At 57.2% G+C, this 14,441-nt stretch overlaps 6 protein-coding genes across 7 annotated transcripts; 2 read left to right on the top strand and 4 right to left on the bottom strand.

Annotated features, from left to right (window-relative positions):
• Positions 1-54: 54 nt before the first annotated feature.
• Positions 55-890, bottom strand: KRP23_4891 (Smad nuclear-interacting protein 1; the record flags this gene model as incomplete). Its single annotated transcript, XM_067889901.1, has 3 exons — positions 55-368; positions 437-642; positions 718-890. 3 exons carry the CDS (start codon positions 888-890, stop codon positions 55-57), a joined length of 693 nt encoding a protein of 230 aa, XP_067746494.1.
• A 60-nt stretch (positions 891-950) lies between these two features.
• On the top strand, positions 951-1,864 carry KRP23_4890 (3-methyl-2-oxobutanoate hydroxymethyltransferase; the record flags this gene model as incomplete). The annotated part of the gene is made up of 6 exons (XM_067889900.1): positions 951-962; positions 1,065-1,181; positions 1,231-1,261; positions 1,337-1,438; positions 1,528-1,536; positions 1,614-1,864. 6 exons carry the CDS (start codon positions 951-953, stop codon positions 1,862-1,864), a joined length of 522 nt encoding a protein of 173 aa, XP_067746493.1.
• Positions 1,865-5,590: 3,726 nt separating this feature from the next.
• KRP23_4889 (uncharacterized protein) lies at positions 5,591-6,106 on the bottom strand (the record flags this gene model as incomplete). Its single annotated transcript, XM_067889899.1, has 1 exon — positions 5,591-6,106. The coding sequence occupies one exon, from the start codon at positions 6,104-6,106 to the stop codon at positions 5,591-5,593; it is 516 nt and encodes a 171-aa protein (XP_067746492.1).
• A 297-nt stretch (positions 6,107-6,403) lies between these two features.
• On the top strand, positions 6,404-8,249 carry KRP23_4888 (Ribonuclease D; the record flags this gene model as incomplete). Its single annotated transcript, XM_067889897.1, has 3 exons — positions 6,404-7,113; positions 7,184-7,225; positions 7,286-8,249. 3 exons carry the CDS (start codon positions 6,404-6,406, stop codon positions 8,247-8,249), a joined length of 1,716 nt encoding a protein of 571 aa, XP_067746491.1.
• Positions 8,250-8,294: 45 nt separating this feature from the next.
• KRP23_4887 (uncharacterized protein) lies at positions 8,295-10,334 on the bottom strand (the record flags this gene model as incomplete). The annotated part of the gene is made up of 2 exons (XM_067889896.1): positions 8,295-8,438; positions 8,526-10,334. 2 exons carry the CDS (start codon positions 10,332-10,334, stop codon positions 8,295-8,297), a joined length of 1,953 nt encoding a protein of 650 aa, XP_067746490.1.
• A 595-nt stretch (positions 10,335-10,929) lies between these two features.
• On the bottom strand, positions 10,930-14,337 carry KRP23_4886 (uncharacterized protein; the record flags this gene model as incomplete). Of its 2 annotated transcripts, XM_067889894.1 has the most annotated exons (2): positions 13,572-13,592; positions 13,672-14,337. In XM_067889894.1, 2 exons carry the CDS (start codon positions 14,335-14,337, stop codon positions 13,572-13,574), a joined length of 687 nt encoding a protein of 228 aa, XP_067746488.1. The 2 variants fall into 2 exon arrangements, with proteins under 2 accessions (XP_067746489.1, XP_067746488.1); XM_067889895.1 differs by having other exon boundaries at positions 10,930-14,337.
• Positions 14,338-14,441: the final 104 nt, after the last annotated feature.

Genomic DNA, 14,441 nt, shown 5'->3' with positions numbered 1-14,441 from the left:
CAACAATGTTGCTATTGTGTTTTTGTCTGTATTTGTGTGTTTTTGAAGCTTTGGCTAGGTCGCGCACATGAGCACGTACTCGCGAGTGCTCTCACCGAACTTGAGCACGTCCTTCTCCTTGAGCTCAATGTAGCGCGAGCCGTCGATCTTGCGTCCGTTGAGGAACGTCGAGTTGGTACTGTTGAGGTCCATGATGTACGGTCGCACTTCCTGCTCGAAGCCCAGACCGTCCTCCGTCTCCTTCTGGTACATTCGGTACTGCAGCACGGCGTGCTGCTTCGAGCACGACGGGTGCTCTGTGAGGATGTCGGCCACAGCCTTATCGCGCCCGACGAGGAACGCGCTCTTGCGATGCACATGGAGCGTCGCTGCAGCAGCCACAGAAACAACAATCGTCAGTCTCCATTTGACTCGCGACTGCATTTCCCAGTCTCACCAACGTTCTTGTCGTCCTTGAACACGTAGAACCGATAGCGCTTGGCCGGCTGACGGGCCTCAGGCGGCTCCGAGAACTTGAGGACCACTCCGTTCTGCATGTTCCCCGTCGTTTGGTCCTTGGCCAGCGCGCCAGTGAGGCCGAAGTTGGGCTTCTCCACCTCAACTGGCTCCTCCTCCTTCTCTTCATCCTCCTGTTTGCCCCACCTGCATGCAGACACAGTCAATGATGAGCCTCTATAACAGCCAGACACTCGACAGCATCATTAAAAGCCTTCGTACTGAACCAAGTGGGAGAAGTCGCGCGTTTTCTTGTCTTCATTGCGTGGCTGCTGCTCACGTCTGCCACGCCGAGGCGGGGACTTGGGTTTAGACCTGGATCTGGACCTAGAGCGCGTCTGCCAGCCACTGCGACGCGGCGGAGACCGCGAGCGACTGCGGCGACGGCGCTCCATCGTTCCCAGGGTTCCTAGCTTTCGGGAACCTAAAGCATTCACCAATCACATGCTCGAAACATGGTTACAATTGTAAATAAAGATTTAAAAATACATACCTAGTCACAAATGAGCCTTCAGCTCCATCTTCAAGCTTGAGCTGAACTAAATCCTACCTGGTGACGTTGCTCACAGCAGACGCATTTCCTGGGGAGGTCCGTGCGCTACGTGTGCCAGAACGGCACGCCGTGTCGACTTCTAGCCATCGCTAATGTGCTGCTGCTCGAGGGAGTCGTGGAGGGCCCAGACTCCGTGAGCGCCAAGAACCTCATGCGTCTCACCCACTGCGGATTGTGTGCAGGTCGAGGGAGGCAAGGAACGCGCCGAAACGAGTAAGGACAACAGTCTGCTTGCACGGAAGGTGAGCTGGAGGCAACTAACGGAGCTATTTGTACTGCTTGTTGCAGCCACGACCATCGTTGATGGTGGAATTGCTGTGGCAGGACACATCGGCCTTCGCTCTCAGCACACTAGTGCCGTGGAAGGATTCCGTGCTCAAGGCCGCACAGGTAATGCTGTCACCTTAACTACGCGTTCTTGTTTGACTAAAGTGGGGATCACTAACGCGAAACATGCCGACCTGTGTTCCGCTACGTAGCTGCCCAGGGTCGAAGGCTCATTGAAGACGCGCTCGCTGTGCAGAAGGGGGGGGGTTGTGCTGGAGTGCGTTCACTACCACTACAGAGCAGTACATGGACTCGAATTACTACATCGACGCGCAGGCGAAGGCCCAGACGAAGCCCCAGCAGACCTCTGTCAGCGCCGCGACCAGAAGTGCAAATGACTATTACGTCACTCCGACTCCTGCCCCAACGAAACCCATCGTCTATATGGCCCCCACCAGCTCCGACAACCACCGACTCGGAGCACAAAGGCTGTTTGTGACCAGCGTTTTGAGCTCGTTCGAGGCAGCCTGGATGCTATCGCAGCCTTGAATCAGACAAGAATCAAATCCAAGCAAAGGCAACACTCTTTGGGAAGCAAGTGAATTAAATAACTACCACTACGTTTGTCATCGCGAATACATACTCATCGCATACATGTAAATTGCAAACTTGTCTTCAGGCTGTTCCTAGCTAGCTTGGTCGCTTGTTCATCATAGTATCTTGTCATCGCGATTGTCGTCATCAAGCAGCACGTCACGATAGGAGGAGTCCATTCGGCGAGCGAAATCGAGGCACACCCCACGAAGAAAGCATCGGACGCGGGCACCGCAGCAAGGTAGACGAGCAGGCGGTGGCCGATCAAAGTGGCCGACAGGGAGTAATGAGTCCCCGTCGACCACTTCGGAAGCACACCACGCCCGCACCTCACGCGAAGCACGCCAGCATCTGCAGCTTCAACGGAGGTAATGGGCCCCGATCAACTGAGACTGCTGGCGCGACTTCACGCGAGACCTACCGAGCCTCAGCGCTCCACATCCAGGAGCCTTCCACGAGAGGTCAGCCACGACAGAGAGCAATGGGTCTCTGCTCGCCAAACTGGGCTTGTGGTGCCGCTTGATGCCATGTTGCTTGGAACGCCGGGAGAAATGAGTCCCGCGTCGCGCGCAATGGCCACGATACGAGGCAGAGATGAGTGCCCCGCACCGCACCAATTCTCCACGCCAACCGTTCCATCAACTAGTCGACAATCTTGATCTGCTCCACCGCATCCGCCACGCAGCACTCCAGGCCCAGCTTTCGTCGACTACGCTGCCGATCGCGGAGAAATCTCCGGCGATGACGACGTGGACGATGTCGCCGCAGACGAAGGCCCTGACCGCTGGTTCTTGTACTGCTCCCACCTGGGCGTCACCTTTGCCGGAGCACGTTTGGTCTCGTTGGGCTGCTTCAACTCCTGCTTCCGGACCGGGCGCTGCTGCGTTTGCGCTGGCGCCTTCGCAACCCCCCGCAACGTCGCAGGCGACGCCGTTGTCTTTGTTGAGGCCCTGGAGCTCGTTGTCGTGGGTCTGCTCACCGTCGACCGACTGCTATAGCTGCTGCTCTTCTCACGCAGCCTCTGCCTCTGCCTCTGCTCCTGCAGCACCACCAAGGCCTCACGCTGCTGCGTCGGCGCCGACACCTCCACCGTCTTGGGGAACCGCCTCTCCTTGACCGGGTTCGTCCTGGACAGGGCCGTCTTCGCGCCATTCTCCCGTGCCGTGCGAAGCGTCCGGATCACCCTCTGGTGTTTCATGGTCTCGGCCTTGGCCTCTGCGAGATCCTTCACGACTTTGTCCGTGGCCTCCTTGCTGGACCGGCGGAAGCTGTCGAAGTCGTCGTCTTTCTGCTGGATCGTGCGTTGGAGCGACGCAACCTCGCTCTTGAGGGTCACCTTGAGCGTCGCAACCTCGCTCTCGAGCGCCTCGACCTTGTCCATCAGCGCTTGCTCCCGTTCCTTGGCTAACTGGTCCGCCTCAGCGAGCTGGCGCTCCTGCTCGACCTCCAGCTCGGCCACCTTGGCCACCGGCCAGTGCGTCTGGCCGTACTCCTGCTTCAGATACGCCAGATACTCTTCCTCCAGAACCTTCCTCTCCACCTCCGCCACGAGCGACGCGCATGCGGCCTTCCATCGAGAGTGTTCGGCCTGGAGTTCTATGTGCTCGGCCTGCAGACAATTCTTCTCCAGCATCCAAAACCAGCTCTCGCCCTCCATATCGTAGCGCTCGTTCATAAGCTCTGCGTGCTCCTCCTTGAGCTTCGTGTGCGCGGTCTTGATCTGCGCGTGTTCGGCCTCCAGCAGTGCGTGCTTGGTCTTCACCTGCGCGTGCTCGTCCTCCAGCAGCGCGTGCTTCTCCTCCAGCAGCGAGTGCTTGTTCTTCATCTGCGCCAACGCCTTGCGGTAGTAAATCTCGGTCACCATGGTCGTCTTGGGCTTGGCTTGCTTGGTTCGGCTCCAGTTGTGGAATGAGCAAAACCCCACAGTGCCAAACCCGAGCGAGAAAGTGCAGCACCGCCGATGATTCGACTTGCGAGTTGAGAAAGTGGCGCGTCCGACGTGGTCATCAACTTCAAAACCTCGGGCGCTCCGAGCCCCACGTTTGCACTGGGACGAACAGGGGTTGGGGCTGACGAATGAGCGCTCAACTTGCCATCTCGCTCGACTTGATGCTGCACAGCTTAGCATGGGGCCGTACTCGGGCGGCGCCTTGCCCCAGGCCTCCTGGAAATGGGCGAGGATCTCGCTCGTCTACCGGTCTTGCGCTCGCAGCGCTCTTCCTCTGCATAGACGTTCATGTTGATACCTTCAGCCTGGACACGGAGGTCGTAACCAACCACAAGCTCACCATCGAAACTCGAGATGAAGACGCCGCCGCCAGGACCGGGTGTCACTCTGGAAACGGGCGTTGCACTGCGCGCATACGGCCATGGTGGCCGCCGTCGCTAACGCCACCGTAGTGATAGCCAAAGATGCGCTGCAAGTAGAGTCCGTCGTGGCATCCGGGTCCCAGCACCAGACATGTCCGTCGAGGTGGCAGTGGTCGTCGTAGCGGCACCTGATCCCAGCAGCGACGTTCCCCAGAAGCTTCGTGGATCAAGGCGGCGATGCAGACTCCACGGGGGCCAGTCCTGTATCAGACAGCTCGTCAGGCGATACTTGTTTCACTTGCCCTCGATCGGCGGCGTTCACTTCTCCTCTGTTGCGTACGCAGTCCACTCCGCCGGCAACTACTGCACCCGCAAACTCGGCATTCGCCCCCCCGTTACCGTCTACTGGATCGAAGCCGCCGTTGTTCACGCCTCCGTTGACGTACCGCTGGATGCTGTGGGAGCTTCAGAGTCAGCAGATGCCAGACTTGATCTCCGCTTAGCGGGCCGACCTCGCGATGCGGCAGTGCGCGCTGCAGCAGACGATGGAGCTGGTGCGGCGGATGCAAGACCAACAGAAGATGTCGTGGTAGCCCGCAGCCGCCCAACGCATCGCTCAACCCCTGGAGCAGTGTCTGGGGGTTCTAATCTATGGCGCAGTGAGCCAGCCTCCTTTGCGTCGTCCATGCACTTGTAGTAGCGTACATCATCAATCCATTCTCTCCGTCCGTTAGGAAATCACACACACACACCCGTACGTGTTGGCCACTTGCCCGTCGGCGTTCTGCATTCGCAGCGAGCGAACTTTGCGCGGAGCAGATCTCGTCCACGCGCCCTTCCTTGCTTGTTCCTGATTCTACCATCTCGTCTCGAGTCGTCTAACCTTCCTCGCCAGGAAATTCGACGTGATGGAGATCGGCATGGAGAAGGGTGCCTTGGCCATCTTGATGTCGTCCAGCGTGCACGTCTTGAGGCCCCACTTGGCGAACTCAACCTCGCTTCCGATCAGGAAGGCGTTGCCGCTCATGTCGACGCCCCAGGCCGCCTTGCTGTGGACCACTAACGTTCATGGCGTTCGCTGCACCTCTATCCTCTGCCTGATCTTGGCGCTTCCTGTCATTGCCCCCGGTGACGGCCTTGCTCAGGATCTTCACGGCCCCATCTTCTCCGCAGGCCTCCATCGCTCGCTGCGCAGCATCAGGAGCTGCAACCCGCAGCGCCACCACTTCAGAGGAGCATCGCCGCAGCTGAGCGTCGTACAAGCATGTTGAGCTGCTGCTCTTTTCACCTTCTTCTTCAGGAACGCACTGTCGTGGAGCACATCGTCCAGCGACTTGACCACCACTCGGCCGGGGCTCTGGCTCTGCAGCCTTAGATACCCGTCGTCCAGCACTCGCAGCCACGCGTGGATCTCCACATGCCAGCCCCTCCCATGGCCAACACCAGCTTCTTCCCATTGGCAGTGGCTGCTCCTTTCTGCGTCTGCAGCACGTTGTCGATCTTCAGCGTCCACCCGAACGTCTCCAGAGCCTGTGCAATGTGCGGGCTCGTCTTGCTGGACGTGGCCACTTGGTGCATGACTACGACCGACGTTCTGGCGCCGCACAAATGGTCGCTGAGTGCCTCGAAGTTGAGACGCACGTCGTGCAGGCTCTGGGCGCCTGCGACGGAGAGGAAGAGGAAGAGCAGGCGGCTCACGGTCAAGGACGCCGCCGTGGCGTCCAGATTGAGGAACACGTCGCGCTCGCGGTGCTTGGGCGCGGGCGTCTGTCGAGAACCACGACCGGCGACGCTCCACGTCCTCCCGTTCGGTCTTGGCCTCGTCGTTGTCGTTAACGTGCGCGCATTTGACTGGGAGGCGTAGGCGACGATGGAGACCTGCGGCATGTTGATAGGCCTGGAGGTGCTTGGAGATGCTTGCTCGTCACGCGGCCCTTTGACTTGTGGTCGATCTCTGACGGTGGACGCGAGCAAGTCGATACGAATCATGGTTCAGATTTGGCTCGCTGAAGCCCACCTCAACATGGCGTGGCTTGGTTTCTTTTGCTCGCGCACATCCATCTTCAGCGAAGTGCCAGCGATCGGGGACTCTGGAGCGCTAAACTGAGCCCTGTTCAAACTGATTCACTTGGAATTTGTATGCGGCCTCAACCCAAACGCCCAGTGTGGCTTTTTCAAGCAAAGATGGAGACACCAGCTCAAGGTACGCAAGACCAGCAGCAGGAGCAGCAGCAGCAGCAGCAGCAGCAGCAGGAGGAGACGCTGGCGCAACTGTTCGCGCAGAGCCGACTGCAGGACGCGATGCAGGCGATGCGCGAGTGGGACTCGGCCAAGCTGCAGCTGGAGTTGTCGCTGGCCTTCGCGTCGGTCCCAACGTCACCCTCGTGCTTCCTGCAGTGCGTGGAGCTCTACGGGCAACTACCAGACAAGCAGGTAGCGTTCGTGAGCCACTGGGTCGAAGCTGCTGTGAACTGCATCAAGGCCATCAAAAACCCGCAGATCTCGCAGATCGACAGCCACTTGGCCGGCTCCTTGCTGCCGGCGTTCAAGCGCTCGCGGATGCCCTTCGTGGCCGACTTCGCGCTCGCCTACCGCGTGGACGTGGAGACGCTCGCGACCTTCTGCTCGCAGCTGATCGAGACCCGCGTGGGACTTGCCGCGCACTTGATGGAGTGTCTCGAGATGAAGCACTTGCTGCCGACGCACGTGGTGCTGGAGGCGGTCATCACGCAGAAGGACTTCCGCACAGGCGACATGTTCGTCAAGGGCCACAGAGACGACCAGCAGCAGTTCGTGCAGATGCTCATTGACTGCAATGTGCAGGACAAAGTGATCAAGAAGCGACTCTCGCTATTCAAGCTGAAGGCCGACGCCTTTCCTGTCTACTTCGAACGGTACGCTGCAATGTGGGCGCTGGGTCATACACTGGATTAACGATGTATTGCTGTTTTCCTGCCATAATAGACGGCAAAAAGCGACGCTCCGCTTCTTGGTCTACTCAAAAGAGTACGAGCAAGCGCTGCAGTTTGTCGAGAGCTCCAGAGACCTGACGTTTTACGCGTGCAGAATGATCATTCGACATGCCGGAACAAACGATCCTGCTACCAAGCAGTTCATTTTTCGGACGGGGTTAGCAGAACACTTCCCGGAAGTGGATACTAGTGCTGAGGACGGCAACGCCTTTGAGGAACAGGTTGAGCTGTCGCCGCTAGACACGTGCCTCTCGCTAGTTGATGCTATCGGCGAAGCCAACATCATCTTCGTGGATACACCAGCGGCTTTACAGGAATGCGCCGACCATCTCATGAAGCAAGCTGTTGTTGGGTTCGACTCGGAGTGGAAGGCAGTGCACATTTCGGCTGACCCGGGAGACGTTCCAGCAAAATGTGCGCTTGTGCAGCTAGCCTCTCCTGACAAGGCTTTCGTAGTGGATGTGCTGGCACTTTATGACCACGGTAACATCTTGGCCCCTCTGTTTCGGTCGGAGTCGGTGGTCAAGTTGGGCTTCGACACGAAAGGGGACGTCAAGGCTCTCCGCCCGTTTTTGACAGGAGGATATGCCACCGAGAACGTAATGTCGACGCTGGTGGACCTGCAGGCTGTCACACGGAAGCTTCCAACCCTTAAAGGTTCTGCTGGTTCAAAGGAAAAGCCCAAGACTGCTCCTGACATTAGCGACGGTGGCAAGGACAACGCTAATAGCTCGGCAACAACCAGTGAGGCATCTGGGTCCGATACGAAACCAAGGAAGTGGAAGAACAAGCGGAGCAAGACTAGTGGAAGTGACGCCAGTGCCAAGTCTTCGCGCCTGGGGTTGACAGCAATCGCAGAGGCGTATTTGGGTTTGCCACTCGATAAACGTGTGCGCATGTCGGATTGGGAGCGGCGTCCACTCTCGCAAGCACAGCTGCAGTACGCTGCCCTGGATGCGCATGTGCTGGTGCAGATTTACTACAAGATGCAGGAGCAGCACCCAGTTGAGACGTTTGAGCCGGTGCTCCGACGATGTACACAGAAAACTGTCAGGTAACGATTTGTACAATCTAGGGCACATCCGTTTGTCTTGAATTGTCTATCAGCTCATGTAGCTGGTGAGTGCGTCCGCAAAGTCAACTTGGCCATCACTTTCCATGCAGAAGAGATGCTGCTGCAGAGCCTCAGGTAGCGCGGTCACCTTTAGGAAAAACTCGTTTAGTTTCTTTTGAAGTTCTTCCTTCTCCTACATCACGCCAAGGAACGACCAGGATAAGGCGGAGTTAGCGACACATTGAGCTACTCCTAATGGACGAGTTCGATTGCGCCTTACCTCGTTCGTTTTCCGCAGTTGCTGCGTCAGGTCCTGCAACTCGCCCTCAACACGAAACGTTTTCTCTCCGAGCTCGAGTTGCAGCTCCGCAATTTTCTCGCTGAGCGCCTTCTCTTTCCCCTCAGCGCTCTTGATTGTCAGCGCCAGTGTATCCACCAACTCTGTACGGTTCGCCATCTCACGTCGAACTGCGAGCTCTAACTCATCTACTTTTGCTGCAAGTACTGCCTTTTGGTTCGAGGCGTCCTGCTGCGAGTGCTCCAACACAATAGCTTTCTCTTGGAGCTCAGCATTCTGACGCTTCAAGTCGACCAGCTCATCCCGCAGACGCTTGGTCTCACTGCCATCAATCTTTACACGAGCAGCCTTGACTTCGTGCATCTTTTGCATTGTCTCCATATCGCGCGCCATCCCGGCACGCAACTGCGCTTCCTCCTGCTTGAAGTGCCCCACAAGAGCTTCCTTCTTGTCTGCAAAGTCTTTCTCAAGCTGAAGCCGCAGTTCTTCCAAGCGAGACTCGCTAAGTTGTTGCGTCACGACATTTTCTAGCTGCTGAAAGGCCTGAATTGCCTCCGTTTGGTAGAAGTCACGAAGCACAGAAGCTTTCTCGGGGCCTCGCGCCTTCTCGTTGAATTGCTTGTCAAAGCCCTGGACTGCAGCTAGCATTGCAGCAAACGTGCCACCATCACGCGTGTGTGTGACACGCGCAGAGAGCTCTGTCCACAGCGTATGGCGTAGCTCCTCGCAGTACTCACGCGACTTCTGCGTTAAAGTGCCCAGCTCGGTCTCATAGTGCGCACGAATATCCGCCTTCAGCTTGCTGCGTACAGTCCGGTACCTCGACGACTTGTACTTGCTCGCCGAATGGTACACGTCCATGCTAAGACGCCAAATCTCTTCGTGCAGATGTGTGAACGCATCGAGCTCCACGGGTGGATGTTCGAGGACAGACGGATGCACACAGTCGACGTAAGTATTCAGCGCGTCCTCCGCTAGTACACGACACTTGTCTTCCACAAAGTCGTCCCATGCTGTCCCGAAATCCAGCGGAGTTTGTTCCAGCGCCTGAGTGGAGACCTTGCGCAGCATCGAGCCGAGCATCTCCCCCGTCATCTCCAGCCCGAACAGCCTCTTGATAGTCACGTGCGGTCCACAGAAACTCTCAAAGTTCATCTGTGCACTACTCCGCGGATAAAAGACCCCCACGTTCTTAAACCTGATGAGACTCCCCAATGCTTCCACACTGGACACGGCCACCTCCTTCTCAACCTCCGCCAACTTTTCTGTCAACGAGCGACTCGGAGACAAGTCGACGCTCAGCATCTTGGGCAGCATCTCGTACACTTCCATGGTGGCGAACTCCCTCACCAACGTCTGGAAGAGCGACTGGAACTGGGGCAGGAGCGGCGCGAGGCAGCGGGTGGAGCCGATCTCGTCGTAGCACGAAACAACCAGCGACGACAGCGCACAGAGCGCGCCAATGAGCTGCTCGAGGCCCGAAGAGGCAGCCGCAGCGTCAGTCTCCGCCGTGTCGACGTCCAGCACCAGCACCTGGAAATCCTCTTCCACGTACGCGACACTGGCCAGCAGCACGAGCGCGTGGTCGTCTGAGGACGGGCCAGCGACGTCCTCTTGACCCAATAGTTTGGCCAGCAGTTCGCCCCTGGCTGCGCGCGTGGATGACGGGCCTAGGAGAGTGACGACCGCCAGACGCTCCTCGTCCAGCTCCTGCTCCAGCAGGCGCACGCCCTCGGGCGTCAGCGAGCCGGACGCATCCGCCAGCGCCACTCCGCGCCAAAGCGTGTTCATTGTCAATTTGCTTAGAGCTAGGGAGTTCTCTTAAGTACGATCCAGACTCACTTCAACTTGCACTGTCAGGAGTTCCGAGGATTGAGTGGAGATTAAGAAGGCATGGCAAGACGGATCCACTCGACTCTCCATTGTGTCCAGGAGTCTCGAAATGGCAACGACTATCCTACTGCGCACCAGTTCTCGCGTGGAAACTGCGAGCTATAAGAAACCCGAACAGGCCCATGACCGTCTTGATTCGCAGTATTTGCCTACCCGTGTTGCAGACGCAATAATGCTGGCCAGGCCCAATAGCAGCAAGATCTTAATGCGCTGATGCGCTGACCGGTTGTCGAACTTGATTCTGGGATTTACGCCGAACTCCTCGTAGAGCCATTGCACGACACCATAAAGGCCCTTTGTCGCGGCAACCTGTTTGGCCAGGGAAGAGGTTCCATGATGTCGACGGGATACTAGCCACTACACGGCAAAGCAATGGTTGGCTTTTAACATCTTCATTCCTTGACAAACAATAAACGTTGCATGCAAACTAACAGTGCAAATACACATATTCCCCACTCGCGAAAACTGACGAAACCAATAGCGTCGTAGCTCTTTACAGCAAGGCCAGATAATCCACCGCCGTCATCAGATCGCCTTCGGTGGCCTCTGCCTCCCCACAAGTTTGCTGTCCAGCCTTCAACGCTGCAATTGCAAGTAGAATCTCTGGTGTCAGCTGGTGGTTGGCCATCCACATCGACTCACTGTCTCGCTTGTGGCACTTTGACACTGCGCCTGAGTTGGGCGCCTTCAGTGGCAGTGCCAGCCTGCAGTCTGGAAATCGCTCCAGCGCCTCCTTCTGGACGTAGTCCCAAACAGCACTCTCGCCCTTGATCTGCTGGAGCGCAAACAAGGCCACAACAGGACCTCGGTACCACCACCCCGGGTGCCGCGGCTTGTGCGTGTCCAGCATGACAAAGAACTCAGCACCGAGTTCCTTGTACGCGGATATGATAATCGACTCGAACGCGTTCTTCGCCGTGAGCTGACGATTGTTGCGCTTGTTAAACAGGAGCAGGCTCAGCTTGCGTGACATGGGGGGCCAGAAGTTGCGCTCCCACACAGCACGACCGTGGGCGCGCCAAAACTTGCGAAATTTCCTTGAAAGTTCAGGGTGCTTGGGCTCGTCAAATGGTGCTGGTAGGTTGGAATACACTGCTTCCCAGGGGATCTGCGCCTCGAAAGGCTCCATTTTCTGCGTTAACTCCAGCTGACTGCGGCACATAGCATCACTCATTGCCGGTTTACCTCTTTTGCGAGACTTCTCATTAATTGGTACAGCATTATCAACCTTGCGCTTGCGTCCCCTCTTGGCCTTGGGGGGCTCCAGCGATTCAGCCAGAGAACCATCAGCCGGCTTCGCAGTTGTAACAGCACCAGTAACTTCTGATTCATCGCTTGCAGCTCTTGCTTTCGGCTTCCTGCCACGTTTCCGAGTTGGCACAGCAACAGAACTCGAGCATGACGCGACCCCTGTTTTAGCCTCCTCATTACCGCCGGGCGCACTCACAGCAACAGGAGTGATGTGTCTCTTGGTAATAATCTCAGGCTCCCCCGTAGCTGCAGCATCTTCTTGTCGCGATAAGGAGGCATCATTGTCAGGATCCTCAATAGCTACAGCATCTTCCTCGGGGCCTTCAATAGCTGCACTATCTTTCTGCTGCACTGGAGCAGAGTCACCATCAGGCTCTCTAGAATCTACTCGCGCTAAATCATCATCAATAGCTGCCACTTTATCCCCCGTCTTCACAGCAGGGTCAGGTATCTCTCGTATCTTCGTTTGGGCCACCGGCACCTCACCAACTTGTACTGCAACAGCCACACCTTCAGGTTCGCTAGGAGCTGCCACATCTTGTAGCAGCGCTGAGTCATCGGCAGTAGCTGGCGCAGTTTCTCCGGTTTTCACGGCATGACGAGGTCTCCCTCTTGCCTTCTTCTCGGCCACCGGCACCTCACCAACTTGTACTGCAACAGCCACACCTTCAGGTTCGCTAGGAGCTGCCACATCTTGTAGCAGCGCTGAGTCATCGGCAGTAGCTGGCGCAGTTTCTCCGGTTTTCACGGCATGACGAGGTCTCCCTCTTGTCTTCTTCTCGGCCACCGGCACCTCACCAACTTGTACTGCAACAGCCACACCTTCAGGTTCGCTAGGAGCTGCCACATCTTGTAGCAGCGCTGAGTCATCGGCAGTAGCTGGCGCAGTTTCTCCGGTTTTCACGGCATGACGAGGTCTCCCTCTTGCCTTCTTCTCGGCCACCGGCACCTCACCAACTTGTACTGCAACAGCCACACCTTCAGGTTCGCTAGGAGCTGCCACATCTTGTAGCAGCGCTGAGTCATCGGCAGTAGCTGGCGCAGTTTCTCCGGTTTTCACGGCATGACGAGGTCTCCCTCTTGCCTTCTTCTGGCCCACCGGCACCTCACCAACTTGTACTGCAACAGCCACACCTTCAGGTTCGCTAGGAGCTGCCACATCTTGTAGCAGCGCTGAGTCATCGGCAGTAGCTGGCGCAGTTTCTCCGGTTTTCACGGCATGACGAGGTCTCCCTCTTGCCTTCTTCTCGGCCACCGGCACCTCACCAACTTGTACTGCAACAGCCACACCTTCAGGTTCGCTAGGAGCTGCCACATCTTGTAGCAGCGCTGAGTCATCGGCAGTAGCTGGCGCAGTTTCTCCGGTTTTCACGGCATGACGAGGTCTCCCTCTTGCCTTCTTCTGGCCCACCGGCACCTCACCAACTTGTACTGCAACAGCCACACCTTCAGGTTCGCTAGGAGCTGCCACATCTTGTTGCTGTGCTGAATCATGAGCAATAGCCGCCGTTGTCTCTCCAATTTTCTCAGCACGACAAGGTCTCAAATCACCAACTTGCACCGAAGCAGCAGCATCAGGTGCTGCCACATCTCGTTGCTGCGCTGCAATAGCCGCCGTAGTCTCTCTGGTCTTCACCGCACGATGTGGTCTCCTTTTCCCCTTTCTCTGAGCCATCTGCACCTTACCAACTTGCACCGAAACAGCGGCACCTTCAGACTCTGAAAGAGCTACCGCATCTGGTCGCTGCGCTGAATCATCAGCAGTAGCAGCCGTCGCCTCTCCGGTTCCCGAAACACGACGAGATTCCCCTTTCTTCTTCTTTTGCGGCACCTGCACCTCCTCAGCTTGTGCCGAAGCAACGCCACCTCCAGGATCTCTAGGAGCTACCACGTCTTCTTGCTGCGCTGAGTCATCAGCAACAGCAGCCGTCACCTCTCCGATCTCTGAAACACGACGAAGTTTCCTTTTCTTCTTCTTGTGCACGTCTTCAACTTGTGCTACAGCAGGAGAGGCCACTCTTGGCGACGCTCGCTGTACTGACGCCCTCCCTGTTCGTCTCTTCTTCATCTTTTTCACCACTGCCGTGTCCGACGCCACTTGTTGCACTGGAGGTGGCGCCTGACACACAGGAGGGACCAGTTGCGGCAGCTCGAACGGAATCACACTGATCACCTGACAGCCTCGCTGCACGAAGTCCATGAGCGCCGTCTCCCGTTGGCACACAAACTGCAGGAACATGTGCTTGAGCAACGCCATGTTCCTCGTGGCCGTGCGGTACTGCAGATAGAGGAAGACGCAGCCGCGGGAGTCGAGTGGCCATTTCGGTTTGGCGAGCAGGAATTCCGCTTCCTGGCGTCTCCGGGCGCTGGTTCGAAGCACCGGGAAGATGGTGACGATGGTGCAGCCCTGCCGCATCATGGGCACCAAGGTGTTCTCGTGCTCATTGAGGAAATCGGCGAAGATGCGGCGCAGCATGGACAAGTTCTGCGACTTGAGACGCAGCTCCAGGTAGGCCGTGAAATCCTGCAGCATTGCGTGGTCTCGAGGCACCGACGTGGGGGGAGCTCGACCACGACTCACGTACCCGTCAACGGTCTCTACAGAACGTGCACGCGTTGTGTGCCCCGAGGAATCGGTGGACGTCGCCATAAGTATCCTGGGAGTGGTTCAGAAATGAGGCGGAGGGATTTGGTGGGGTTGTATGGACTATATAATATGGAGCGGCGTTTGACGAAATGCTGTGTGGGACGAGG

This window comes from Phytophthora ramorum, assembly GCF_020800215.1.
Source record: "Phytophthora ramorum isolate Pr-102 chromosome Unknown Phyram_PR-102_s0004, whole genome shotgun sequence".
NCBI lineage: Eukaryota > Oomycota > Peronosporomycetes > Peronosporales > Peronosporaceae > Phytophthora > Phytophthora ramorum.
This window is presented reverse-complemented; position numbering and strand designations above follow the sequence as displayed.